The sequence below is a fragment of the Convolutriloba macropyga genome, chromosome 5, assembly GCF_964194025.1.
Source record: "Convolutriloba macropyga chromosome 5, txConMacr16.3, whole genome shotgun sequence".
NCBI classification, from domain to species: domain Eukaryota; kingdom Metazoa; phylum Xenacoelomorpha; order Acoela; family Convolutidae; genus Convolutriloba; species Convolutriloba macropyga.
The window spans coordinates 23,544,490-23,572,467 of NC_134472.1; the positions used below are offsets into that span (position 1 = coordinate 23,544,490).

The 27,978-nt window shown below is 33.5% G+C and overlaps 1 protein-coding gene across 1 annotated transcript in view; it reads left to right on the forward strand.

Moving 5' to 3' along the window:
* The window catches only part of LOC142340315 (ciliary microtubule inner protein 5-like), a 44,047-nt gene extending 22,405 nt beyond the window's left edge, over window positions 1–21,642 (forward strand). Inside the window, exon 5 of the mRNA XM_075390889.1 lies at window positions 21,257–21,642. Within this exon, the coding sequence (XP_075247004.1) occupies window positions 21,257–21,345 (89 nt within the window). The 3' untranslated portion in view covers window positions 21,346–21,642. The remainder of the gene's footprint in view (window positions 1–21,256) is intronic.
* Window positions 21,643–27,978: the final 6,336 nt, after the last annotated feature.

Sequence of the window (27,978 nt, forward strand, 5' to 3'; positions counted from 1 at the left end):
AACGCCAGCACAAAACGAAAATACCACTTTGCACTAGCAAAAACGTCGCAAACATTTGAGAACAAAGAAATTAAGAAGAAATGGACAAAATGTCAATTTTCAGAAAATTTTTGCACTTTCAAATTTGGCTGTACTTCTTTACAACAACAAAGTCTTTAAAGAAGTAGTTATTGATACTTAGAAGGAGACTTCCTAAGGACGATTAGCTATGTACAATTGTTTTGACTGCAATAATTTGGTCAGCATCAAGAAAATAACAGTAATTACTACTAATTCATGTGTCTTTTTTGGGTGAAAAATAGTGCAAAATTGAAGCCTTTAACACAGTTTTTTTTTCTTACGCGCAACAAACTGCCCTAATGGAACCTCTTTAAAATTATTTAGGGCTAAGTTTCTTTTTTGGAACCAGAAAAGAATACGTTTTGAGCCTTAGGATACTAACTTCAGCAGAATCAAAGATTAGAGATGTTTCAGTTTTTTGTTGAAAACTGCGGCCACAAATTGTCATTCTTACCGCCCATTTGATATCAAAATCTGGCGTAGAAGTACCGCCAGCATGATGGTCACAACAGGTCATCAGAAGATAAAATCAATACAAGAATTTTTGTACATAATTTCCGTTTCCGTGAAAACAATGATTACAAATGAAGATAAATTATTTTCTTTTTTTTTCACGTGAATGAGACAACAATTCTGGCCTGTCATTCTTACAAACACATTCAGCTCCAGATGTACAATCTGTAGGATGGTTATAACACTTACTGAAAGCCTAGGGAAACCTTTCAATGACAATTTTCGTGAAACTTTTTCTTACAAAGTAAAAAAAACATTTCCGCTGTACAAATCGCAAAATAAACCTTTCTACAAGCTACAAGTAATTTTGATGCCGGCGTAAAACTTGTTAACAGATTTTGTTGTTCTTGTCCTCTACGGTTTATTAAAAACGAATGGAGCAACAGAAAGGTCTCATTTGAAGAACAAAATTTCGAATAATTTTTTAATTGTTTTGGAAGGAACTGGAAGCTTTTCACTCCATTCCTAATGCTTAGCAACATCTTCACATTTGCTGTGATTTGCTCTGCACAGATGGAGTAATCACGGGGATTGTTGATTACTTTCTTCACAAACCTGTGGAAGGTTGATAAAAGTGACCGTTTACGTTTTTCGCCAGGTACATGTTTAATCATTGAAAAACGTTATAATATCGTAACACAAAACGTATGATTGACTATATTCGGTGTACTATATTATTTTTCTCTCTCAGTTGATTACTGACATTTGGTTTTTTGTGTCCTTGCTACCTATTAATGATTCAAAGTGAATGGACTCACAGAAAAGTCTCATTTAAGGAACAAAAAGTCGATTATAACATTGTATAGCATAAGCAGGAACGCTCTGGTCGCTTTTTTATGATCTATTTTAGTGTTTACCAAGTGATTCACACTTGGTGTGAATAGAATGAACCATTGAAACGATGATTAAAACTTTTTTGGGGAAACGAGTCTTTCAAACATGTTATCGACGGTAAAGTTAATATGAAACATTCCGATTAGGCCCGAGAAAAAAATAATTTTAAGGCAAAAAATTTTTGGAACCTATTTTTCTTCCATAACCTGTGTGTTAGTTTCAGTAGAAGTGCCGTTAAGCTATAGGATTACTTTACAAGGGACTAGAAGGTTGATAAAAGTGACCGTTTACGTTTTTCGCCAGGTATATGTTTAATCATTGAAAAACGTTATAGTATCGTAACACAAAACGTATGATTGACTATATTGTGTGTACTATATGTTTTTTCTCTCTCAGTTGATTACTGACATTTGGTTTTTTGTGTCCTTGCTACCTATTAATGATTCAAAGTGAATGGACTCACAGAAAAGTCTCATTTACAGAACAAAAAGTCGATTATAACATTATATAGCATAAGCAGGAACGCTCTGGTTGCTTTTTTATGACCTATTTTAGTGTTTACCAAGTGATTCACACTTGGTGTGAATAGAATGAACCATTGAAACGATGATTAAAACTTTTTTGGGGAAACGAGTCTTTCAAACATGTTATCGACGGTAAAGTTAATATGAAACATTCCGATTAGGCCCGAGAGAAAAATAATTTTAAGGCAAAAAAATTGTGGAACCTATTTTTCTTCCATAACCTGTGTGTTAGCTTCAGTAGAAGTGCCGTTAAGCTATAGGATTACTTTACAAGGGATTAGAAGGTTGATAAAAGTGACCGTTTGCGTTTTTCGCCAGGTACATGTTTAATCATTGAAAAACGTTATAATATCGTAACACAAAACGTATGATTGAGTATATTGGGTGTACTATATGTTTTTTCTCTCTCAGTTGATTACTGACATTTGGTTTTTTGTGTCCTTGCTACCTATTAATGATTCAAAGTGAATGGACTCACAGAAAAGTCTCATTTAAGGAACAAAAAGTCGATTATAACATTATATAGCTTAAGCAGGAACGCTCTGGTTGCTTTTTTATGACCTATTTTAGTGTTTACCAAGTGATTCACACTTGATGTGAATAGAATGAACCATTGAAACGATGATTAAAACTTTTTTGGGGAAACGAGTCTTTCAAACATGTTATCGACGGTAAAGTTGATATGAAACATTCCGATTAGGCCCGAGAGAAAAATAATTTGAGGCAAAAAATTTTCGGAACCTATTTTTCTTCCATAATCAGTGTGTTAGCTTCAGTAGAAGTGCCGTTAAGCTATAGGATTACCTTAAAAGGGATTAGAAGGTTGATAAAAGTGACCGTTTACGTTTTTCGCCAGGTACATGTTTAATCATTGAAAAACGTTATAATATCGTAACACAAAACGTATGATTGACTATATTGGGTGTACTATATGTTTTTTCTCTCTCAATTGATTACTGACATTTGGTTTTTTGTGTCCTTGCTACCTATTAATGATTCAAAGTGAATGGACTCACAGAAAAGTCTCATTTGAGGAACAAAAAGTCGATTATAACATTATATAGCATAAGCAGGAACGCTCTGGTTGCTTTTTTATGACCTATTTTAGTGTTTACCAAGTGATTCATACTTGGTGTCAATAGAATGAACCATTGAAACGATGATTAAAACTTTTTTGGGGGAACGAGTCTTTCAAACATGTTATCGACGGTAAAGTTAATATGAAACATTCCGATTAGGCCCGAGAGAAAAATAATTTTAAGGCAAAAAATTTTTGGAACCTATTTTTCTTCCATAATCTGTGTGTTAGCTTCAGTAGAAGTGCCATTAAGCTATAGGATTACTTTACAAGGGATTAGAAGGTTGATAAAAGTGACCGTTTACGTTTTTCGCCAGGTACATGTTTAATCATTGAAAAACGTTATAATATCGTAACACAAAACGTATGATTGACTATATTGGGTGTACTATATGTTTTTTCTCTCTCAGTTGATTACTGACATTTGGTTTTTTGTGTCCTTGCTACCTATTAATGATTCAAAGTGAATGGACTCACAGAAAAGTCTCATTTAAGGAACAAAAAGTCAATTATAACATTATATAGCATAAGCAGGAACGCTCTGGTTGCTTTTTTACGACCTATTTTAGTGTTTACCAAGTGATTCACACTTGGTGTGAATAGAATGAACCATTGAAACGATGATTAAAACTTTTTTTGGGAAACGAGTATTTCAAACACGTTATTGACGTTAAAGTTGATATGAAACATTCAGATTAGGCCCGAGAGAAAAATAATTTTAAGGCAAAAAATTTTTGGACCCTATTTTGCTTCCTTATTCTGTGTGTTAGGTTCAGTAGAAGTGCCGTTAAGCTATAGGAATACCTTAAAAGGGATTAGAAGGTTGATAAAAGTGACCGTTTACGTTTTTCGCCAGGTACATGTTTAATCATTGAAAAACGTTATAATATCGTAACACAAAACGTATGATTGACTATATTGGGTGTACTATATGTTTTTTCTCTCTCAGTTGATTACTGACATTTGGTTTTTTGTGTCCTTGCTACCTATTAATGATTCAAAGTGAATGGACTCACAGAAAAGTCTCATTTAAGGAACAAAAAGTCAATTATAACATTATATAGCATAAGCAGGAACGCTCTGGTTGCTTTTTTACGACCTATTTTAGTGTTTACCAAGTGATTCACACTTGGTGTGAATAGAATGAACCATTGAAACGATGATTAAAACTTTTTTGGGGAAACGAGTCTTTCAAACTTGTTATCGACGGTAAAGTTAATATGAAACATTCCGATTAGGCCCGAGAGAAAAATAATTTTAAGGCAAAAAATTTTTGGAACCTGTTTTTCTTCCATAATCTGTGTGTTAGCTTCAGTAGAAGTGCCGTTAAGCTATAGGATTACTTTACAAGGGATTAGAAGGTTGATAAAAGTGACCGTTTACGTTTTTCGCCAGGTACATGTTTAATCATTGAAAAACGTTATAATATCGTAACACAAAACGTATGATTGACTATATTGGGTGTACTATATGTTTTTTCTCTCTCAGTTGATTACTGACATTTGATTTTTTGTGTCCTTGCTACCTATTAATGATTCAAAGTGAATGGACTCACAGAAAAGTCTCATTTAATGAACAAAAAGTCGATTATAACATTATATAGCATAAGCAGGAACGCTCTGGTTGCTTTTTTATGACCTATTTTAGTGTTTACCAAGTGATTCACACTTGGTGTGAATAGAATGAACCATTGAAACGATGATTAAAACTTTTTTGGGGAAACGAGTCTTTCAAACATGTTATTGACGTTAAAGTTGATATGAAACATTCCGATTAGGCCCGAGAGAAAAATAATTTTAAGGAAAAAATTTTTTGGACCCTATTTTTCTTCCTTATTCTGTGTGTTAGCTTTAGTAGAAGTGCCGTTAAGCTATAGGATTACCTTAAAAGGGATTAGAAGGTTGATAAATGTGACCGTTTACGTTTTTCGCCAGGTACATGTTTAATCATTGAAAAACGTTATAATATCGTAACACAAAACGTATGATTGACTATATTGTGTGTACTATATGTTTTTTCTCTCTCAGTTGATTACTGACATTTGATTTTTTGTGTCTTTGCTACCTATTAATGATTCAAAGTGAATGGACTCACAGAAAAGTCTCATTTAAGGAACAAAAAGTCGATTATAACATTATATAGCATAAGCAGGAACGCTCTGGATGCTTTTTTTTGACCTATTTTAGTGTTTACCAAGTGATTCACACTTAGTGTGAATAGAATGAACCATTGAAACGATGATTGAAACTTTTTTGGGGAAACGAGTATTTCAAACACGTTATTGACGTTAAAGTTGATATGAAACATTCCGATTAGGCCCGAGAGAAAAATAATTTTAAGGCAAAAAATTTTTGGACCCTATTTTTCTTCCTTATTCTGTGTGTTAGCTTCAGTAGAAGTGCCGTTAAGCTATAGGATTACCTTAAAAGGGATTAGAAGGTTGATAAAAGTGACCGTTTACGTTTTTCGCCAGGTACATGTTTAATCATTGAAAAACGTTATAATATCGTAACACAAAACGTATGATTGACTATATTGGGTGTACTATATGTTTTTTCTCTCTCAGTGTATTACTGACATTTGGTTTTTTGTGTCCTTGCTACCTATTAATGATTCAAAGTGAATGGACTCACAGAAAAGTCTCATTTAAGGAACAAAAAGTCAATTATAACATTATATAGCATAAGCAGGAACGCTCTGGTTGCTTTTTTACTACCTATTTTAGTGTTTACCAAGTGATTCACACTTGGTGTGAATAGAATGAACCATTGAAACGATGATTAAAACTTTTTTGGGGAAACGAGTCTTTCAAACTTGTTATCGACGGTAAAGTTAATATGAAACATTCCGATTAGGCCCGAGAGAAAAATAATTTTAAGGCAAAAAAATTTTTGGAACCTGTTTTTCTTCCATAATCTGTGTGTTAGCTTCAGTAGAAGTGCCGTTAAGCTATAGGATTACTTTACAAGGGATTAAAAGGTTGATAAAAGTGACCGTTTACGTTTTTCGCCAGGTACATGTTTAATCATTGAAAAACGTTATAATATCGTAACACAAAACGTATGATTGACTATATTGGGTGTACTATATGTTTTTTCTCTCTCAGTTGATTACTGAAATTTGATTTTTTGTGTCCTTGCTACCTATTAATGATTCAAAGTGAATGGACTCACAGAAAAGTCTCATTTAATGAACAAAAAGTCGATTATAACATTATATAGCATAAGCAGGAACGCTCTGGTTGCTTTTTTATGACCTATTTTAGTGTTTACCAAGTGATTCACACTTGGTGTGAATAGAATGAACCATTGAAACGATGATTAAAACTTTTTTGGGGAAACGAGTCTTTCAAACATGTTATTGACGTTAAAGTTGATATGAAACATTCCGATTAGGCCCGAGAGAAAAATAATTTTAAGGCAAAAATTTTTTGGACCCTATTTTTCTTCCTTATTCTGTGTGTTAGCTTCAGTAGAAGTGCCGTTAAGCTATAGGATTACCTTAAAAGGGATTAGAAGGTTGATAAATGTGACCGTTTACGTTTTTCGCCAGGTACATGTTTAATCATTGAAAAACGTTATAATATCGTAACACAAAACGTATGATTGACTATATTGTGTGTACTATATGTTTTTTCTCTCTCAGTTGATTACTGACATTTGATTTTTTGTGTCTTTGCTACCTATTAATGATTCAAAGTGAATGGACTCACAGAAAAGTCTCATTTAAGGAACAAAAAGTCGATTATAACATTATATAGCATAAGCAGGAACGCTCTGGATGCTTTTTTTTGACCAATTTTAGTGTTTACCAAGTGATTCACACTTAGTGTGAATAGAATGAACCATTGAAACGATGATTGAAACTTTTTTGGGGAAACGAGTATTTCAAACACGTTATTGACGTTAAAGTTGATATGAAACATTCCGATTAGGCCCGAGAGAAAAATAATTTTAAGGCAAAAAATTTTTGGACCCTGTTTTTCTTCCTTATTCTGTGTGTTAGCTTCAGTAGAAGTGCCGTTAAGCTATACGATTACCTTAAAAGGGATTAGAAGGTTGATAAAAGTGACCGTTTACGTTTTTCGCCAGGTACATGTTTAATCATTGAAAAACGTTATAATATCGTAACACAAAACGTATGATTGACTATATTGTGTGTACTATATGTTTTTTCTCTCTCAGTTGATTACTGACATTTGGTTTTTTGTGTCCTTGCTACCTATTAATGATTCAAAGTGAATGGAGTCACAGAAAAGTCTCATTTACAGAACAAAAAGTCGATTATAACATTATATAGCATAAGCAGGAACGCTCTGGATGCTTTTTTATGACCTATTTTAGTGTTTACCAAGTGATTCACACTTAGTGTGAACAGAATGAACCATTGAAACGATGATTGAAACTTTTTTTGGGAAACGAGTATTTCAAACACGTTATTGACGTTAAAGTTGATATGAAACATTCCGATTAGGCCCGAGAGAAAAATAATTTTAAGGCAAAAAATTTTTGGACCCTATTTTTCTTCCTTAATCTGTGTGTTAGCTTCAGTAGAAGTGCCGTTAAGCCATAGGGTTATCTTAAAAGGGATTAGAAGTGTGATAAAAGTGACCGTTTACGTTTTTCGCCAGGTACATGTTTAATCATTGAAAAACGTTATAATATCGTAACACAAAACGTATGATTGACTATATTGGGGGGAATATCTGCTTTATCCCTCTCAATTGGTTACTTGAATTTGGTTCTTTGTGTCTTTGCTACCTATTAATGATTCAAAGTGAATGGAATCACAGAGAAATCTCATTTACAGAACAAAAAGTCGATTATAACATTATATAGCATAAGCAGGAACGCTCTGGATGCTTTTTTATGACCTATTTTAGTGTTTACCAAGTGATTCACACTTGGTGTGAATAGAATGAACCATTGAAACGATGATTAAAACTTTTTTGGGGAAACAAGTCTTTCAAACATGTTATCGACGGTAAAGTTGATATGAAACATTCCGATTAGGCCCGAGAGAAAAATAATTTTAAGGCAAAAAATTTTTGGACCCTATTTTTCTTCCTCAATCTGTGCGTTAGCTTCAGTAGAAGTGCCGTTAAGCTATAGGATTACCTTAAAAGGGATAAGAAGGTTGATAAAAGTGACCGTTTGAGTTTTTCGCCAGATACATGTTTAATCATTGAAAAACGTTATAATATCGTAACACAAAACGTATGATTGACTATATTGGGTGTACTATATGTATTTTCTCTCTCAGTTGATTACTGACATTTGATTTTTTGTGTCCTTGCTACCTATTAATGATCCAAAGTGAATGGACTCACAGAAAAGTCTCATTTACAGAACAAAAAGTCGATTATAACATTATATAGCATAAGCAGGAACGCTCTGGATGCTTTTTTATGACCTATTTTAGTGTTTACCAGGTGATTCACACTTGGTGTGAATAGAATGAACCATTGAAACGATGATTAAAACTTTTTTGGGGAAACAAGTCTTTCAAACATGTTATCGAGGGTAAAGTTGATATGAAACATTCCGATTAGGCCCGAGAGAAAAATAATTTTAAGGCAAAAAATTTTTGGACCCTATTTTTCTTCCTCAATCTGTGTGTTAGCTTCAGTAGAAGTGCCGTTAAGCTATAGGATTACCTTAAAAGGGATTAGAAGGTTGATAAAAGTGACCGTTTACGTTTTTCGCCAGGTACATGTTTAATCATTGAAAAACGTTATAATATCGTAACACAAAACGTATGATTGACTATATTGGGTGTACTATATGTATTTTCTCTCTCAGTTGATTACTGACATTTGATTTTTTGTGTCCTTGCTACCTATTAATGATCCAAAGTGAATGGACTCACAGAAAAGTCTCATTTACAGAACAAAAAGTCGATTATAACATTATATAGCATAAGCAGGAACGCTCTGGATGCTTTTTTATGACCTATTTTAGTGTTTACCAAGTGATTCACACTTGGTGTGAATAGAATGAACCATTGAAACGATGATTAAAACTTTTTTGGGGAAACAAGTCTTTCAAACATGTTATCGAGGGTAAAGTTGATATGAAACATTCCGATTAGGCCCGAGAGAAAAATAATTTTAAGGCAAAGATTTTTGGACCCTATTTTTCTTCCTCAATCTGTGTGTTAGCTTCAGTAGAAGTGCCGTTAAGCTATAGGATTACCTTAAAAGGGATTAGAAGGTTGATAAAAGTGACCGTTTACGTTTTTCGCCAGGTACATGTTTAATCATTGAAAAACGTTATAATATCGTAACACAAAACGTATGATTGACTATATTGGGTGTACTATATGTATTTTCTCTCTCAGTTGATTACTGACATTTGATTTTTTGTGTCCTTGCTACCTATTAATGATTCAAAGTGAATGGACTCACAGAAAAGTCTCATTTACAGAACAAAAAGTCGATTATAACATTATATAGCATAAGCAGGAACGCTCTGGATGCTTTTTTATGACCTATTTTAGTGTTTACCAAGTGATTCACACTTGGTGTGAATAGAATGAACCATTGAAACGATGATTAAAACTTTTTTGGGGAAACAAGTCTTTCAAACATGTTATCGACGGTAAAGTTGATATGAAACATTCCGATTAGGCCCGAGAGAAAAATAATTTTAAGGAAAAAAATTTTTGGACCCTATTTTTCTTCCTTATTCTGTGTGTTAGCTTCAGTAGAGGTGCCGTTAAGCTATAGGATTACCTTAAAAGGGATTAGAAGGTTGATAAAAGTGACCGTTTACGTTTTTCGCCAGGTACATGTTTAATCATTGAAAAACGTTATAATATCGTAACACAAAACGTATGATTGACTATATTGGGTGTACTATATGTTTTTTCTCTCTCAGTTGATTACTGACATTTGATTTTTTGTGTCCTTGCTACCTATTAATGATTCAAAGTGAATGGACTCACAGAAAAGTCTCATTTACAGAACAAAAAGTCGATTATAACATTATATAGCATAAGCAGGAACGCTCTGGTTGCTTTTTTATGACCTATTTTAGTGTTTACCAAGTGATTCACACTTGGTGTGAATAGAATGAACCATTGAAACGATGATTAAAACTTTTTTGGGGAAACGAGTCTTTCAAACATGTTATTGACGTTAAAGTTGATATGAAACATTCCGATTAGGCCCGAGAGAAAAATAATTTTAAGGCAAAAAATTTTTGGACCCTATTTTTCTTCCTTATTCTGTGTGTTAGCTTCAGTAGAAGTGCCGTTAAGCTATAGGATTACCTTAAAAGGGATTAGAAGGTTGATAAAAGTGACCGTTTACGTTTTTCGCCAGGTACATGTTTAATCATTGAAAAACGTTATAATATCGTAACACAAAACGTATGATTGACTATATTGTGTGTACTATATGTTTTTTCTCTCTCAGTTGATTACTGACATTTGGTTTTTTGTGTCCTTGCTACCTATTAATGATTCAAAGTGAATGGAGTCACAGAAAAGTCTCATTTACAGAACAAAAAGTCGATTATAACATTATATAGCATAAGCAGGAACGCTCTGGATGCTTTTTTATGACCTATTTTAGTGTTTACCAAGTGATTCACACTTAGTGTGAATAGAATGAACCATTGAAACGATGATTGAAACTTTTTTTGGGAAACGAGTATTTCAAACACGTTATTGACGTTAAAGTTGCTATGAAACATTCCGATTAGGCCCGAGAGAAAAATAATTTTAAGGCAAAAAATTTTTGCACCCTATTTTTCTTCCTTAATCTGTGTGTTAGCTTCAGTAGAAGTGCCGTTAAGCTATAGGATTATCTTAAAAGGGATTAGAAGGTTGATAAAAGTGACCGTTTACGTTTTTCGCCAGGTACATGTTTAATCATTGAAAAACGTTATAATATCGTAACACAAAACGTATGATTGACTATATTGGGGGGACTATCTGCTTTATCCCTCTCAATTGGTTACTTGAATTTGGTTCTTTGTGTCTTTGCTACCTATTAATGATTCAAAGTGAATGGACTCACAGAAAAATCTCATTTACAGAACAAAAAGTCGATTATAACATTATATAGCATAAGCAGGAACGCTCTGGATGCTTTTTTATGACCTATTTTAGTGTTTACCAAGTGATTCACACTTGGTGTGAATAGAATGAACCATTGAAACGATGATTAAAACTTTTTTGGGGAAACAAGTCTTTCAAACATGTTATCGACGGTAAAGTTGATATGAAACATTCCGATTAGGCCCGAGAGAAAAATAATTTTAAGGCAAAAAATTTTTGGACCCTATTTTTCTTCCTCAATCTGTGTGTTAGCTTCAGTAGAAGTGCCGTTAAGCTATAGGATTACCTTAAAAGGGATTAGAAGGTTGATAAAAGTGACCGTTTACGTTTTTCGCCAGGTACATGTTTAATCATTGAAAAACGTTATAATATCGTAACACAAAACGTATGATTGACTATATTGGGTGTACTATATGTATTTTCTCTCTCAGTTGATCATTGACATTTGATTTTTTGTGTCCTTGCTACCTATTAATGATTCAAAGTGAATGGACTCACAGAAAACTCTCATTTACAGAACAAAAAGTCGATTATAACATTATATAGCATAAGCAGGAACGCTCTGGATGCTTTTTTTTGACCTATTTTAGTGTTTACCAAGTGATTCACACTTGGTGTGAATAGAATGAACCATTGAAACGATGATTAAAACTTTTTTGGGGAAACAAGTCTTTCAAACATGTTATCGACGGTAAAGTTAATATGAAACATTCCGATTAGGCCCGAGAGAAAAATAATTTTAAGGCAAAAAATTTTTGGAACCGATTTTTCTTCCATAACCTGTGTGTTAGGTTCAGTAGAAGTGCCGTTAAGCTATAGGATTACTTTACAAGGGATTAGAAGGTTGATAAAAGTGACCGTTTACGTTTTTCGCCAGGTACATGTTTAATCATTGAAAAACGTTATAATATCGTAACACAAAACGTATGATTGACTATATTGGGTGTACTATATGTATTTTCTCTCTCAGTTGATTACTGACATTTGATTTTTTGTGTCCTTGCTACCTATTAATGATTCAAAGTGAATGGACTCACAGAAAAGTCTCATTTACAGAACAAAAAGTCGATTATAACATTATATAGCATAAGCAGGAACGCTCTGGATGCTTTTTTATGACCTATTTTAGTGTTTACCAAGTGATTCACACTTGGTGTGAATAGAATGAACCATTGAAACGATGATTAAAACTTTTTTGGGGAAACAAGTCTTTCAAACATGTTATCGACGGTAAAGTTGATATGAAACATTCCGATTAGGCCCGAGAGAAAAATAATTTTAAGGCAAAAAATTTTTGGACCCTATTTTTCTTCCTCAATCTGTGTGTTAGTTTCAGTAGAAGTGCCGTTAAGATATAGGATTACTTTACAAGGGATTAGAAGGTTGATAAAAGTGACCGTTTACGTTTTTCGCCAGGTACATGTTTAATCATTGAAAAACGTTATAATATCGTAACACAAAACGTATGACTGACTATATTGGGGGGACTATCTGCTTTTTCCCTCTCAATTAATTACTTGAATTTGGTTCTTTGTGTCTTTGCTACCTATTAATGATTCAAAGTGAATGGACTCACAGAAAAGTCTCATTTACAGAACAAAAAGTCGATTATAACATTATATAGCATAAGCAGGAACGCTCTGGATGCTTTTTTATGACCTATTTTAGTGTTTACCAAGTGATTCACACTTGGTGTGAATAGAATGAACCATTGAAACGATGATTAAAACTTTTTTGGGGAAACAAGTCTTTCAAACATGTTATCGACGGTAAAGTTGATATGAAACATTCCGATTAGGCTCGAGAGAAAAATAATTTCAAGGCAAAAAATTTTTGGACCCTATTTTTCTTCCTCAATCTGTGTGTTAGTTTCAGTAGAAGTGCCGTTAAGCTATAGGATTACCTTGAAAGGGGTTAGAAGGTTGATAAAAGTGACCGTTTACGTTTTTCGCCAGGTACATGTTTAATCATTGAAAAACGTTATAATATCGTAACACAAAACGTATGATTGACTATATTGGGTGTACTATATGTATTTTCTCTCTCAGTTGATCACTGACATTTGATTTTTTGTGTCCTTGCTACCTATTAATGATTCAAAGTGAATGGACTCACAGAAAACTCTCATTTACAGAACAAAAAGTCGATTATAACATTATATAGCATAAGCAGGAACGCTCTGGATGCTTTTTTATGACCTATTTTAGTGTTTACCAAGTGATTCACACTTGGTGTGAATAGAATGAACCATTGAAACGATGATTTAAACTTTTTTGGGGAAACAAGTCTTTCAAACATGTTATCGACGGTAAAGTTGATATGAAACATTCCGATTAGGCCCGAGAGAAAAATAATTTTAAGGCAAAAAATTTTTGGACCCTATTTTTCTTCCTCAATCTGTGTGTTAGTTTCAGTAGAAGTGCCGTTAAGCTATAGGATTACTTTACAAGGGATTAGAAGGTTGATAAAAGTGACCGTTTACGTTTTTCGCCAGGTACATGTTTAATCATTGAAAAACGTTATAATATCGTAACACAAAACGTATGATTGACTATATTGGGGGGACTATCTGCTTTTTCCCTCTCAATTGGTTACTTGAATTTGGTTCTTTGTGTCTTTGCTACCTATTAATGATTCAAAGTGAATGGACTCGCAGAAAAGTCTCATTTACAGAACAAAAAGTCGATTATAACATTATATAGCATAAGCAGGAACGCTCTGGATGCTTTTTTATGACCTATTTTAGTGTTTACCAAGTGATTCACACTTGGCGTGAATAGAATGAACCATTGAAACGATGATTAAAACTTTTTTGGGGAAACAAGTCTTTCAAACATGTTATCGACGGTAAAGTTGTTATGAAACATTCCGATTAGGCCCGAGAGAAAAATAATTTTAAGGCAAAAAATTTTTGGACCCTATTTTTCTTCCTCAATCTGTGTGTTAGCTTCAGTAGAAGTGCCGTTAAGCTATAGGATTACCTTAAAAGGGATTAGAAGGTTGATAAAAGTGACCGTTTACGTTTTTCGCCAGGTACATGTTTAATCATTGAAAAACGTTATAATATCGTAACACAAAACGTATGATTGACTATATTGGGTGTACTATATGTAATTTCTCTCTCAGTTGATTACTGGCATTTGATTTTTTGTGTCCTTGCTACCTATTAATGATTCAAAGTGAATGGACTCACAGAAAAGTCTCATTTACAGAACAAAAAGTCGATTATAACATTATATAGCATAAGCAGGAACGCTCTGGATGCTTTTTTATGACCTATTTTAGTGTTTACCAAGTGATTCACACTTGGTGTGAATAGAATGAACCATTGAAACGATGATTAAAACTTTTTTGGGGAAACAAGTCTTTCAAACATGTTATCGACGGTAAAGTTGATATGAAACATTCCGATTAGGCCCGAGAGAAAAATAATTTTAAGGCAAAAAATTTTTGGACCCTATTTTTCTTCCTCAATCTGTGTGTTAGCTTCAGTAGAAGTGCCGTTAAGCTATAGGATTACCTTAAAAGGGATAAGAAGGTTGATAAAAGTGACCGTTTACGTTTTTCGCCAGATACATGTTTAATCATTGAAAAACGTTATAATATCGTAACACAAAACGTATGATTGACTATATTGGGTGTACTATATGTATTTTCTCTCTCAGTTGATTACTGACATTTGATTTTTTGTGTCCTTGCTACCTATTAATGATCCAAAGTGAATGGACTCACAGAAAAGTCTCATTTACAGAACAAAAAGTCGATTATAACATTATATAGCATAAGCAGGAACGCTCTGGATGCTTTTTATGACCTATTTTAGTGTTTACCAAGTGATTCACACTTGGTGTGAATAGAATGAACCATTGAAACGATGATTAAAACTTTTTTGGGGAAACAAGTCTTTCAAACACGTTATTGACGTTAAAGTTGATATGAAACATTCCGATTAGGCCCGAGAGAAAAATAATTTTAAGGCAAAAATTTTTTGGACCCTATTTTTCTTCCTTATTCTGTGTGTTAGCTTCAGTAGAAGTGCCGTTAAGCTATAGGATTACTTTACAAGGGATTAGAAGGTTGATAAAAGTGACCGTTTACGTTTTTCGCCAGGTACATGTTTAATCATTGAAAAACGTTATAATATCGTTACACAAAACGTATGATTGACTATATTGGGGGGATTATCTGCTTTTTCCCTCTCAATTGGTTACTTGAATTTGGTTCTTTGTGTCTTTGCTACCTATTAATGATTCAAAGTGAATGGACTCACAGAAAAGTCTCATTTACAGAACAAAAAGTCGATTATAACGTTATATATCATAAGCAGGAACGCTCTGGATGCTATTTTATGACCTTTTTTAATGCTTACCAAGTGATTCACACTTGTTGTGAACAGAATGAACCATTGAAACGATCATTGAACAATTTCTCCTGAAATGAGAGTTTCAAATATTTTGTTGAAAGCAGAAGTGATATGAAAGTTTCTGTTTTGAACAGAGAGCTCACTTTGACGTCTGAACTCATAAGAGAAAAGGATCATTGAGTTAATAGGACTTTAAAATTTCACTTTTTTCTTGAACATTTTTCGACGTCTATCTTGCAAGATCTTGCAAGGTTCTTGCAAGATAGGCGTCCGGATCTTGCATCTTGCAAGATAAGCGTCATTTGCAAGAATCTTGCAAGATCTTGCAAGATAAGCGTCATTTGCAAGAATCTTGCAAGATCTTGCAAGATGAGCGTCGGAGTTCGACTAGGGAATAAGAAAGCGGTAAAAATTGTTAATCTTCAAAAAATCAACGCATATGTTTTCCATAAAGTTGTTTGAATCTAATTTAAATTCAAAAACCAGAAATCTTAGACTTAAGTGACTGCTGGCGCAGTGGAAGAACAGATGGCTGTTACGTAAAGGTCAGACAAGGAAGTCCAGGTACGGAGGTTACCGGGAGTGAAAATTGCAGAAGTATCAAAATTTAGAAATTCTATCGCTGAACAATCAGAACTGAGGAAATGTTGATACTGTTCTCTGATCGGCTGATTGCTCAAAATTCCTTATTAATAGCCGCACAGCGATAGCTGGGGCTATTATTGGCCTTCTCTTGGTTTTTACAATTCAAAGAATTTGAATTGTATTGGGGCGCTGTCTTTTTTACAATTCAAAGAATTTGAATTGTATTGGAGCGCTTTTTTAAAGATCTGGTCACATTTTCAAGATTTTTGAAGTCAAATTGGTGTAGCGATTTTGGTCACGCCGAAACATGAAGTGGAGCGCAAAAGCGAGTTGTTTTGCGGCGTGAAGTTTTTTCGCTCTAATTTTAAGTAGAGTGAGAAAACGGTTTTTGGACAAAAATTAGCTTTCTCGCTAGTGGTTTTTTGTTCACATGCGGCAATTTCACTTCGATTTTTACTGTTTTTCCGATTTTTTTGTAACGGATTTTTTAGTAAATGGTTTTCCCAATCCAATCATAGTTCATTCTAGGCCTAGTCTTTTGCATGAACCAAATTTCCATTTCTCGCTAATGATTTTTTTCCTGACGTGCGACATTTTGACATTGATTTTCTGTTTTTTTAAAATTTTTTTTATCTGATTTTTTTAAAATGGTTTTTCCAATTCGCTCATAGTACTTTTGAGGTCTAGATGTTTGTTCAGTCAATGAAAATTCTTTGAATTGTTCGTCAGGACTTGTCCTGCTATGTTTTTTCATTCGTTCATGCAATTTCAACTGAAGTGTGTGTGTGTGTGTGTGTGTGTGTGTGTGTGTGTGTGTGAGACGTCATTTTTCGCTCTTAGTGGAGGAAAATTTTTTTTGTTCAATCGCGTGATTAATTTTTGGTCACACCTGACTTACCTCACCCTCAAAAATGACCTCACTTTGAAATTGACTTTTATTTACTTTAATTGAAAGAGATAAGATCAAACGGGTGTGTGTCACTCTAAATGAAGGTTATTTGACAGCAGCTAATAGAGGCAGCAAAATTTATACATATTTTATATCAAAATATAACATATCAGCCTTCAATGAAAAGACGAATTTTTTTGTCTGTCGTTTCTACTGTTTTTTTGAGACTGCAGATGTACGAAGCTATTGCAGCTATTTTCTGGCAATCTGCCAGAAAGACTATGTATTTTTTGGGGGAAGTTGATCTCATGTTCGGTTTTGATTGATACCTATCAGGTCCCACGGACCGCTGAGGGATATCCACATGCAGTAGAATATATCATCTAAAATTAAGTTATCTCAAATTTAAGTCAATTGAACGCATAAACACATAGGGTTTTAAATTTTTCGATCAATTTGAATGCTTATAAAAGCTATACTTCGGAACGCTTATTAGTTGAGAGATCACCTCGGAGGATGTATTTTTTGGTATGCATTTCGATGATGAAAGCCGTGAAAAGGAAAAATTTACCGCTAAAAACAGCAAATCTTACAAAATTCACTGTTTTAAACTTATTTATCGCTAAAGTGCGGGCGCTTTGCGAAGAAAAAAATGTTTACTGATTTTCGCCGCAATTCTTACACTTTTTTTGACAAAACCTTGACCCACGATGTTTGCAAATCTGGATGTCCTATTAACCTCCTCCTTCAGTTTAGTGGGATGTTTCTTGATGCTAGGCTTTGATCTATAACTTATGAAATCACTCAAAAACATAGTGGTAGTGGGATTGACGAAAATTACACGGTCAAAGTAGCTAATAAAACTGGATCAAAAGTAATTTTTGTGTCGAGCAGGAGTCGTTTCACGGGTCAAGAAAAAAATCATTTTTAATCAAGTTGGTTTGCGGGTGGACAAAACTGTTTTCATAACACTACTTTTCAGTTTATTTAATTGTGAAAAATACTTTTGTTAGCATATATATATTTTTTTGCTCCACGCATGTGGAAGCAACAAGGCAACAAGACAATCCAACTTTCAGAAAAATTACTGTATTTTTATGTTTTTAGAGCTTTTAGAAAAAGATTGCCTGCGAACAATATCATTCACATCGACGATATAAAATAATGATTGGCCCTGAGCGTAGTTTTCACTTTTCATCAACTAAAATTGGACATTGTTTTTCAAAAATATCTCTGGAGACCAATTAATAAATTTTTTGGTGCTGACTAGCTGTTTTCTTCAGCTGATCCTCTCGGTTCTGTCTACACTATTCACACTCTGGATAAATTTCTGATCAGAACTAGAGGCTCCAAAAAGGTCTCTGTTCAGATTATCCAAACCAAACATTTTGGAACGTGAAAAATTTTCTGTGAGAAGATGAAGAGCGCAAGCATTTCATCATATAGAGATATTGTAATTAAAAAGATATGTAGTTTATCCAACTTTTCAAAATTTTTTGAAATTTTAGGCGATTCGGAGGCCAAAATTACTTCAACCCTGTAAACATTTTTTCGCAATTAATTATATTGTTAAAACTTTGAATCATTGACTCTTGTGAACATCAACAATAGAGATCCCACAAAAAATAGAGTAAAAACGTGTTGTAGTAAATGTCGTTTTCTGTTGTTTGCAGCAGATTTACTATCATCATCTGCAACTGAAACTTCAGTGCCATTGGGTATCTTATAGAAAAAATGTCCTACTGCAAAACTAAGTTTTGTCTAATTTCCAATTACGGTAATTCAACAATTCTTTTTGGACCAGTCCAACGATATGCATTCTTTGGCATTGAGGTCAAAATATGATTGACACGAGAAAAATGAAGTTGGTTATACTGCTTTTCAAATGTTTATTTTGAGATTTCTATGGAAGAAATTTAAAAAACTTAGTTCTTTGTAGGAATAAAGGTGAACATATAATAAAATTGTCTCCGGTAATTCAAAAATCTAACTCGTTGAAAGAATTCAGTTCCTATATTTTACACTTGGGTAATCTTTTTTCGTATTCAAACGTTCATCATTTGTATTTAATTATTGATTCCCAAAATTTTGCTCTAAATAGGCTTCTTTCAAATCTACAGTTATCAATATATTTTCGGTAAAAATATGTTAAAGAAATGGAAACAATGACCAAAATTTTGTACATTTGCACAGTTTGAAAACACTGCTGAGCCGCAATATATGGAATTCATTTTCCTCAATAGTGGAAGAATTACTATGCTAAATTTCTGATTTATTTCTGGCCAATCCTTAAGGTGCTAACATTTCGAAAAACACGTTTTTGTTTACCCAATTTTTCTTCATTTCTCCTGAGGTGATGAAAAAGGTAAAACAAATGAATCTCAAAAATGTTTCTTCATAAATACACGGAACAGTTATACTCGTATCTTTATTTTCTGTAGTATTTTAGAGACGGAAATTTGACAGAAATAATGCAAATTGGCGAATACTGCAATTTAGGTGCCTTTTGAAAGCTTTTATTTTGTTTTTTAATAGTTCATTGTTACAAGGTACTATAATATTAGGTACTATCATACTATAGCATATAATATTAGTTTTTCTTTTCTGTCCTGCTTGATTTGATAAACAATTGATATTAAACTAAGATATAAATGGTTGAAAATTTGCAAAGAAAATCTGATGCGGTTTTCTTTTTCATTTCAATTATTTTCGAATATTAAACAATATATTATTTTAGAAGAAAATGATTTTCTGCAAATAGCTATATCAATTAAGGACGATATGTTTAAATTTGCGTCTAATTTTGTTGAAGGCAGCAAAAGATGTCAATGGTTCTTCAAGCAATCCGTTCATATGTATAACTGTTTCAATTTCTTTGTGTAAAATTTGTGGTAATTTTTTTTATGAAAATTAAATTTTTTGAAACAAACTTTTGAGCAATGCAGCGTTTGCTTTAAATATTATCGCTCAGTTGCAGCAGTTTTCAAATTATTTTTTATTCATTTTATTTTTTTTCGGCTGGAGAACGCACGAAAATCTGGACATAAGCCGTGTTGAACGCATGAAATTCTAAAAATCCTTAATTTGCAACGCACGATAGGCTGACTATAAAGGCAGAACGAATTTTCGTGTCTTCTTGACCACACTATTGTGAGTTCCACATTGCTTATGTCAAGACTTTCGTACGTTCAAAATTGCCTATGTTCAGAATAGCGTGCGTTCAAAATAAGACATGTCCAGACATTCTTTCATGCGTTTGAAATTGATTTTTCTTTCCAGACCGTGTAATTTCAAACGCATAATGCCATCCCAGTGCATTCATTTTGGTCTGGTCATACCTACTTTTAGTCTGGCACCACAAATTGAGATGAGACGCTGAATGCAGTATAAGCCACTGAAACTATTAGGTTATTCAATGTCATTGCAACTGTTGCCAAGCTTTGTCATATTTTTCAAATCTTTCACATCAATTATGCGGTAAATTTTGCTGTAAGTTTGTTCCTTTCTCATACCCCCCTAACTCATTTCTTAAGAGGATACCACGAAACGGCAATGCTAATCGTTCGGATTATTTGACAGAAGACGATTCGAATACAATCACGCTCTTTCTAATCTTTTCAAAATTGCGCGATATTCAATTCATTTGAAGCTCAAATAAGTAAAATTGTTTTTAGTATATTTTTCGACCACACTGCATCTCCTAAATTATTTTGCAAAAATTCGTTGAGAAATTTTGGAACTTGCTTTTTTTGCTCTGTCATGTTTGTCATGTTGTTATCGGATATCAGAGAATAATTCAAAATGATTTAACGGTTGCAGCGCACTGCGCTAAAAAAAATCCATGGTTTCTTTCAATAATTATCTTGCCAAATTATGAAAGCATCGTGTCAATCGAAGAAAATCAGTTCATTTAATATCCAGTGGGAAAATTTCTACTCGTGAAGTAATACAAGATAGAATATCATTTTATAAAAATGTTCGAATTGTCTGAACACGTTTGGCGAATATCACAATAACGCAAAAACAAATTTCATGAAATTTTTAAATTTTAGTTTAGTTCTTGAAACAGGTGCCAGATGCTTTTTTTTGAAATTTTTGCGTAAAAAGAGGCAAAAGAGAACCTGAGGCATATCCACTGGAGCTAATCTTTCAAGATAGTTGTCCTAGTCACAAGATAACTTTTTGGCCGGTCTGGCGAATAATCATGCATCGTTTGCAGGCATCATGCCAGATCATACAAGTTAAGGAGTCTTGAAGTGGGATTTTTTGTTTTTTTTAAGCAACCGTGGTATAATCTGAGGCGGAAAATAATGCTGGTTTTTCTAATGAACAGGATTCTTGTTTAGGTAGTGAAATGGCAAATATGCAGTTTGAGTGGGGTAGAGTGAACAGAAAGAAGAAAATGGATTCCAGCATAGCGATGGGTGCCCATTAGTCGTCGTCATCATCACTATCTGTTCATATTGTTTAAAAATTGTTGAACACCAACAGGCCTGATTGAGAAAAATGCTTGAGAAAAAATAAATTATTCTTAATCACAAAAAAAAAGATAAGCTGTTCAAAAGATATCTTTACATTTAGGAAATAAGCAACAAATTCATTAATTCCTTTAATTTGATGATTCCGTTTCCTGGTTTAAATTATTATTAAATGGATGCTCGCATGATTTGTACATAATATACTTTGCCTCAAGTATGTTGGTTATAAATTTAATTTAGCTGTTTCAAAAAACTGTGATTATGAAGAATTCATATATAATTTTTGTCTGACCCTGTTCTCCGATTATCAGCAATCATATATGTGGCCCAAAATTCTATATGTTACAATTGTGAGGGTATTAGGGGTTTAACTTGGGTGAAAATCGCAATAGCCCTAACTTATTTCCTTCATCATTGTACCGACCCACATGGTTGGTGGAATGATATACTCAAATGGTTTTTTGTTCAGTCAATTTTGGCGGATCAATATATTCATGGTAGAGAGTTACACTGGTATCAAAAGAAAGCAGTCTGGCGTAGAATGTGGAACTAAAAAGATTTTTTTGATTTTCTTTTTTTAACAGGGTATTACTAAGGCTTTTGGTGAATAGCAGACAAAATTCCGTTGCTTTTATTCACAATTTCCGTATTTTTGAACAAATTTGTCGTAAATTTAACTAAGTTTTGTCAAAAAAATTGTCTATAACAATGCTATTGGTTCTACTTTTAAGAATAGAGGAGGTTCGCCGATTGGTTTTATCCGAGTCTTCTGTTGAATTTTTTTTTGCTAATTTTTTTTAATTTGAGACTTTTTAATCAAAAGTGGCTCCTAGTACGTTTTTTTTATCCCACTTTGTTTAACATGCCAGAAAGATAGACCTAACATCTGTTGTCACACGCTTTGAAAAAACTAGTTGTAGGAGTCTTCTGGTACTGAAGTTTTGCCGAATTTTCGAAAAAATAACTCAATACTTAAACTAAATAAATCATTTTTTGGTTTATTTCAAATTTTTTTCTAAATAACGTATTTTGCAAACATATGGAGTAATTAATTGATTTTGATGGACGCACACTCCCCTAGCGGCTAGGTTGGGAATCATCTTGGATTCTTACAATGAATAACTAATCGGATTCATTTTTGGTGCTGTCTCTTTCAAAATACTTTCAAATTATTGTTTTTTTTTGTCAATTACTGACCAGAATGATTCCATATTACAGCTCAATTATTAACCAAGCAAATTATAAACAAAATAAGGCCAAATAAAAGTATATTATGTCTTCAAAAAAGTTAATTTTGAAAATATCTTTGACCATATGTTTTTGTAATTTTTAATAAACTTTTTGTTTTGCCTGCATTTGTCATTTTTTTGCAGGCTCATGACTTCGTCCTAATCATCAAAATGGATTCTATATGAGCTATAGATGAACCTGTGCAAAAATGTCAGTAGTTATCTAATGCCTGGCCTATTTTGAGGTTGTCATTTGTTCCCTCTTCAAAAAATCACATTAACCTAACTTCATAGTGCGTTGAAATTTTTTTTAGAGAATTCAGTGAAAAAATTCTATTTTAAACGGCTGCTAAACCGCTAAACCAATTTCTTGAAATTTTCAAGGAGTTTTTAAGCCTCTAATTGCTTTTGTTATTGTAATTGTACGCGATGTACCTGGCAATCAAAAGCCTAACTTGCTTCTAAGGATTTTTAAATGGTTTAGTTATTTCAATTTGTAGCTAACGATTTTAATGAGTTTCATTTATTCTCCTCAAAGAACTTTTTTTGTTTTTCTCAATTTTTGTTCATGTTGCCGTCAGCAATTCACATAGTGTTATTAGTGACAGACCTCATCATTTTTTTTGCTCCAAACAATTTTCTGCTTTTAGTTATGTTTTGGTTAATGTCCTTAGAGCTAGAGCTTAAAAACATGTTTTCATGAGAAAGTTGTGAGTTTTCAATACCTGTTTTTTTTGTTGTTTCTTCATTGTTTTTTTTCACAAAGAGTCATGTTTTTCAAGCACATGTTTTTCAATGAAAATATAAAGGAGTTTTAATGTCATATAGTTTTAATGGCTTCAACACTGTGGTTTCGATGAACTTTTTAAGAAATTTTGAGTTTTGTCTGTAGTTTTTGTTTTTTTTCTGTCGTGTTATGATTCAATCTCACAAACAAGAAGCACAGCTGACTTCCTGAGCAGCTAAAAGTTAATATGTTTTTGTTTGAAAATGCAAGCTCATAGTTTGTTTGAATTTCTGAAAATATAATTTTTTAAAATCTGTGGGATTTTGAGTTTTGCCGCTTTTAAATTGTTTCTATCAGTTTTTTAGTTTGGTCTCTGGAGCAATAGGTGGCATCCTGTTTCTGATGATTAAGATCCAATCCTTACGAAGTTTGTTATATTCAACTATTGGTTTCTTGGTTTTGGCAATCAGGGTTTTCATAAGAGGAGATTGTTTTTCGAATGATTTTCCATTTTTGTGATTTTTTGTTTCCCTGCCACTTTATCAATCGAATGAGTTGGCCAATTTGCTGTTGAAAAAATTGTGCAATTGAAAATACCTGACGTTTTCTTTTAACAGTTGCAATATTGCTTCCTGGTTAAATTTCGAATTATTTTTGTTTTTGCCGTTTTTTTGTTGTCGTCTGACATCAATAGAAAACAATCAAAAGTAGCCAGCATCAATTACTGGGGCATTTAAAAAATTTCTCAGCTTCATTTGATCTGCTTCCCTAATTATAGGATATCCCTATCTGTATTTTCCGGATACAATAAAAACATTCTCAGGCAATCATCTGATTTTCAGTCCCTATTCAACACGATAACAAATAACTTCTCTAAGTTGAACAAAATTATAAATTGAATAAAGAGCAGAGGTTTATTCAGAGCGATATGGCGGTATTTTAGGCTGTTAGAAGGTTGAGACACAACAGCCCAATTGAAGTTGCGGAGTAGATAGGCTTTACAAGTCTTGACAAGAAATGTCGGTTTGTTTAACATTTACTTTTTCTAGAGAGAAAAATCCGCGAGAGAAAACAAACAGAAATGTACAAATTAAACAGAAAAACCAAAAATTTACCGTTCAATTTGATCTTTAGAAGTCCCTAATTTACATTAAAATTGGCATAAGCAGATACACTGAGTAAGTTAGAGGAGTTAACTCAAGTTTCTTAAGTCAAGTTAGCTATTTCAGATTAGCCTTTTGCAATAGAGGTATATTGTCTCGATGGCGCCACTGAGAGGAGATGAGTGATATATCTTAGACTAACAAATTAATTAACATTTACTTATTGAGCTCTCAAGTTAATTCGGTAACTTAGCAAAGTTGTTTCTGTGCATTAGGCCAAAGACCAAATCCACAGAAGATCAAATTGAAATTTTTAAGTGAACTTAATTTTTTGTCCAGAAATGGAATTGGATTTGAAGAGAAGGAATTTATTTTTTACGAGAGACAAACTGATCTAGGGGTTTTTGGAAAATGCAACCAAGCGGATCACTCCTGCGCCCTTAAGGAGTTATTTTGAGCGAAAACTAACCAAATTTTAATGGCATCTACGAACGATGGTTATCTCGGGCGGGTACAGATTTCGGGTCAATCCGACCATCCAACCCCGAATTAATTATACCAGAAGTATTTTGATTTGAAGGTTTTTGAAATTTTTTGGCAAAAATTGGCAACCTGAATAAAAATTGGTTCAAAACGAAAAAGCATGCTGTGTAAATAATGTGCTGTGTACTAAATTAAATCGGTTTAAGTAGTTTTTGAGTTGTTTAAGGCAGAAAAAATTAGGGTATTTTCCATTAAGGGTTATTATCATTTGATTTTGGAAAAATACTTTCTTGAAAAGTTGAAGTCGGGTTGACCACAAAATTTGTAGATAAACTAATTTCGACGTGGGGAGTCCAATTTTGAAGTTAAATTTGACCCTCACCAACCCAAACCAACCGAACTATGGAACGCCGGTGCGGATGATGTCAAATTTGATTAGCTCGTGAAGTATTGGTGGTAACTTTGTTCTTTTTGGAGGGTAAGTCTAAGTTTTCAAAGGCTTTCTAATGGTGCTATTTTTAACTTCCGGGTGCGAGCGTAAGTTGGAGCTCCGGAATGACACGAGTGCCAAAAACAAGAAATTGGCCTGTTTGAGCGGCCAAATGGCTTGGAAATGGTAAAAATTTGATAACCTGAAACAGTTGGTGGCATAATCAAGCCACTCTGTTCAGTTTTGACGAACTCGGGTTCTTCGGGTTTCCACAACCACGAATCCTTCAAACAATTTAAAAAAAACTCAAAGGGATAATGCTAGGACATAAATATTTGGCACGAAACTAGTTGGAACCCTACAGTTTTTTAATATTTTTAACCGAAGAGATTTTCACCCCCTAGAACTGGAAATATGACCTTTTGAATTTCGATTCCTTGTGGAACTTCCACGAGACATATGCGCGTGATTTGCTCGTGTACTAGAATAAGATAGGTGATAAAAATCTGTTGATAGGTGCTCTTGTGAATGGACTATTTGCGACATGTTTGTTTTTATCATCTTGACCCCTAATTTTGGACAGGTGACCCCTAATTGACACCTAGAGATCAGATTGTAGGCTTTTAGGACATCAGGTCTTTTCGGCGGTTTTTAACTGAGTATTTGCATGATATGGTTTGAAAATTGGAATTAGAATGGCTCTTATCTGTACCGTTTGTTAAAGTTATTTACTTAACACAGGGCGTTGGACAGAGATTGAATGCATCCAGCTGATTTTCAGCTCGGAAATGGAATCTAAAGGTCTTCAAACTAAGATAAGGCGAGAATTGGACAATGGTTGGTAGCAGTTGAATGATGGAGTATAATTTGATATTGATTTGTTTGCACAGCAAAAACATCCCTTCTACCGATTGTGACAGGTTTGAAGCGTGAATTGCAATTTTACTTAAGAAGTTAAGGTTTGTTTGCTAAGAGCGTGTTGGCTGAGTATAAGTTGAAGTGACTCACAGGGAGAAGGTAGATTTCAATTAGGTTTGTGAAGATGGGAGAGATTTTCTCACAAGTGAGAGAGAGATAGACAGAGAGAGAGAGAGAGAGAGAGAGAGAGAGAGAGAGAGAGAGAGAGAGAGAGAGAGAGAGAGATTAGTTGGTATAGTACTAAACTTTAGAAGCCTAGGTGAAAAACAGAGAGAACAACGCCAATCTTTGAGAGGTTAAAGAGACTGAACTGTAGACGTTTGTAATCGCAAGACCAATTTGGATACTGTGAGAGTTTTTTGCCTTTGTGCCTTTGTGCCTTTGTGAAGTGGTCCACGGATATTCTATTGTTGTTCTTAATACACTTATAAATTGCCTCCGGATTGCTCTTTCCATTGAGGTGCAAGTTTTTTTCTTACCACTGTTATCCATAGAACCAGAAGTGATATAACGAGCTCATTGTGAATTAATTTACTTCATAAAAATCTAATTTGCAACAGCGTACAAGAGTGGAAGAGGGGAAACTGTAGAGAAACAAAGGAGCGCATGCTTCATCAATTCAAAACCTTTGGTTTACTTTCTTTGATCGGTTTTCTGGCCGACAAAGTCACCTCACGGTTGGGCCTAGCAGAAATTCAGAAGACCACATTATCGATGCTTTTTTATCTTGTTACAGTTTTTATCAAAGTTTAATTTCCAATCTTAATAGTTGCGGGAACCGTAAACTTCTATTATAAGATTTTTTAAACAAAAGTCGAAATTTTCAAAAAACAGGTTTGCAATCAATAAAATGAGTTTTAATTGTGAATCATATGGCACTTAAACAACATTCAACTTAAATCTAGAAATGCGCTTTTTTTGCAATAAATGACAAAGGTTCCTCTGTTTCAAAAGAAATTTAAATCTTTATTATAGCAACAAAAATTATAGTTTTGAAAACGCCGAGTCCATGTACAACATATTTGAATGAAAAAAGTCACAACCAACAAACACATCTCTTCAAAGGATTTTTTTCATAAAGAGCATTTCAAACCTTTGTACTTCCACATAATAAACGTTACTCAGTGATATGAAAATTTATACATCGCGTTAATACGTGGAAGGTCTTAACTTTTTAAACGAAAACTGGGAATGCCTTAGCTAGACCTTTTCAATTGTGTTCACGATAGATCTTGACAATTATTGATATGAATTTGGTAAAATATCTAATATCTTGACAAAAATGCACGTTTTTTAAATCTTCATCTTTTTTGCAAGTTTCTTAGCAAGATATTATCAAGGGATTTCAAGTTTCACTTAATCAAACCAAGTCTCATTATTTTTTATCAATTTTATCCACATTGTCATTGAATTGAGTTGTAAACGAACCTGGAACAATTCCGATCTTCATTTTCTTATTTTGAAGTTGATGTTAAAATAATTTCTGGCATATTTGAACCTGTTAAACCTCAAAAAATATGTCTTTTCTGTTTTCGTTTTCTTTTTTTCTCACTCATGAGCAATTTTGATGACATTTTGCTACTAATTCGAAACAATGGGACTTGGTTTCAGTCAAATATTTTCTGATTTACTTTGAAAATAGAGACGATCGAAAAAGTAAATATCGCTTAATAGATGACAAACTTCAGGTTTCTTCGAGA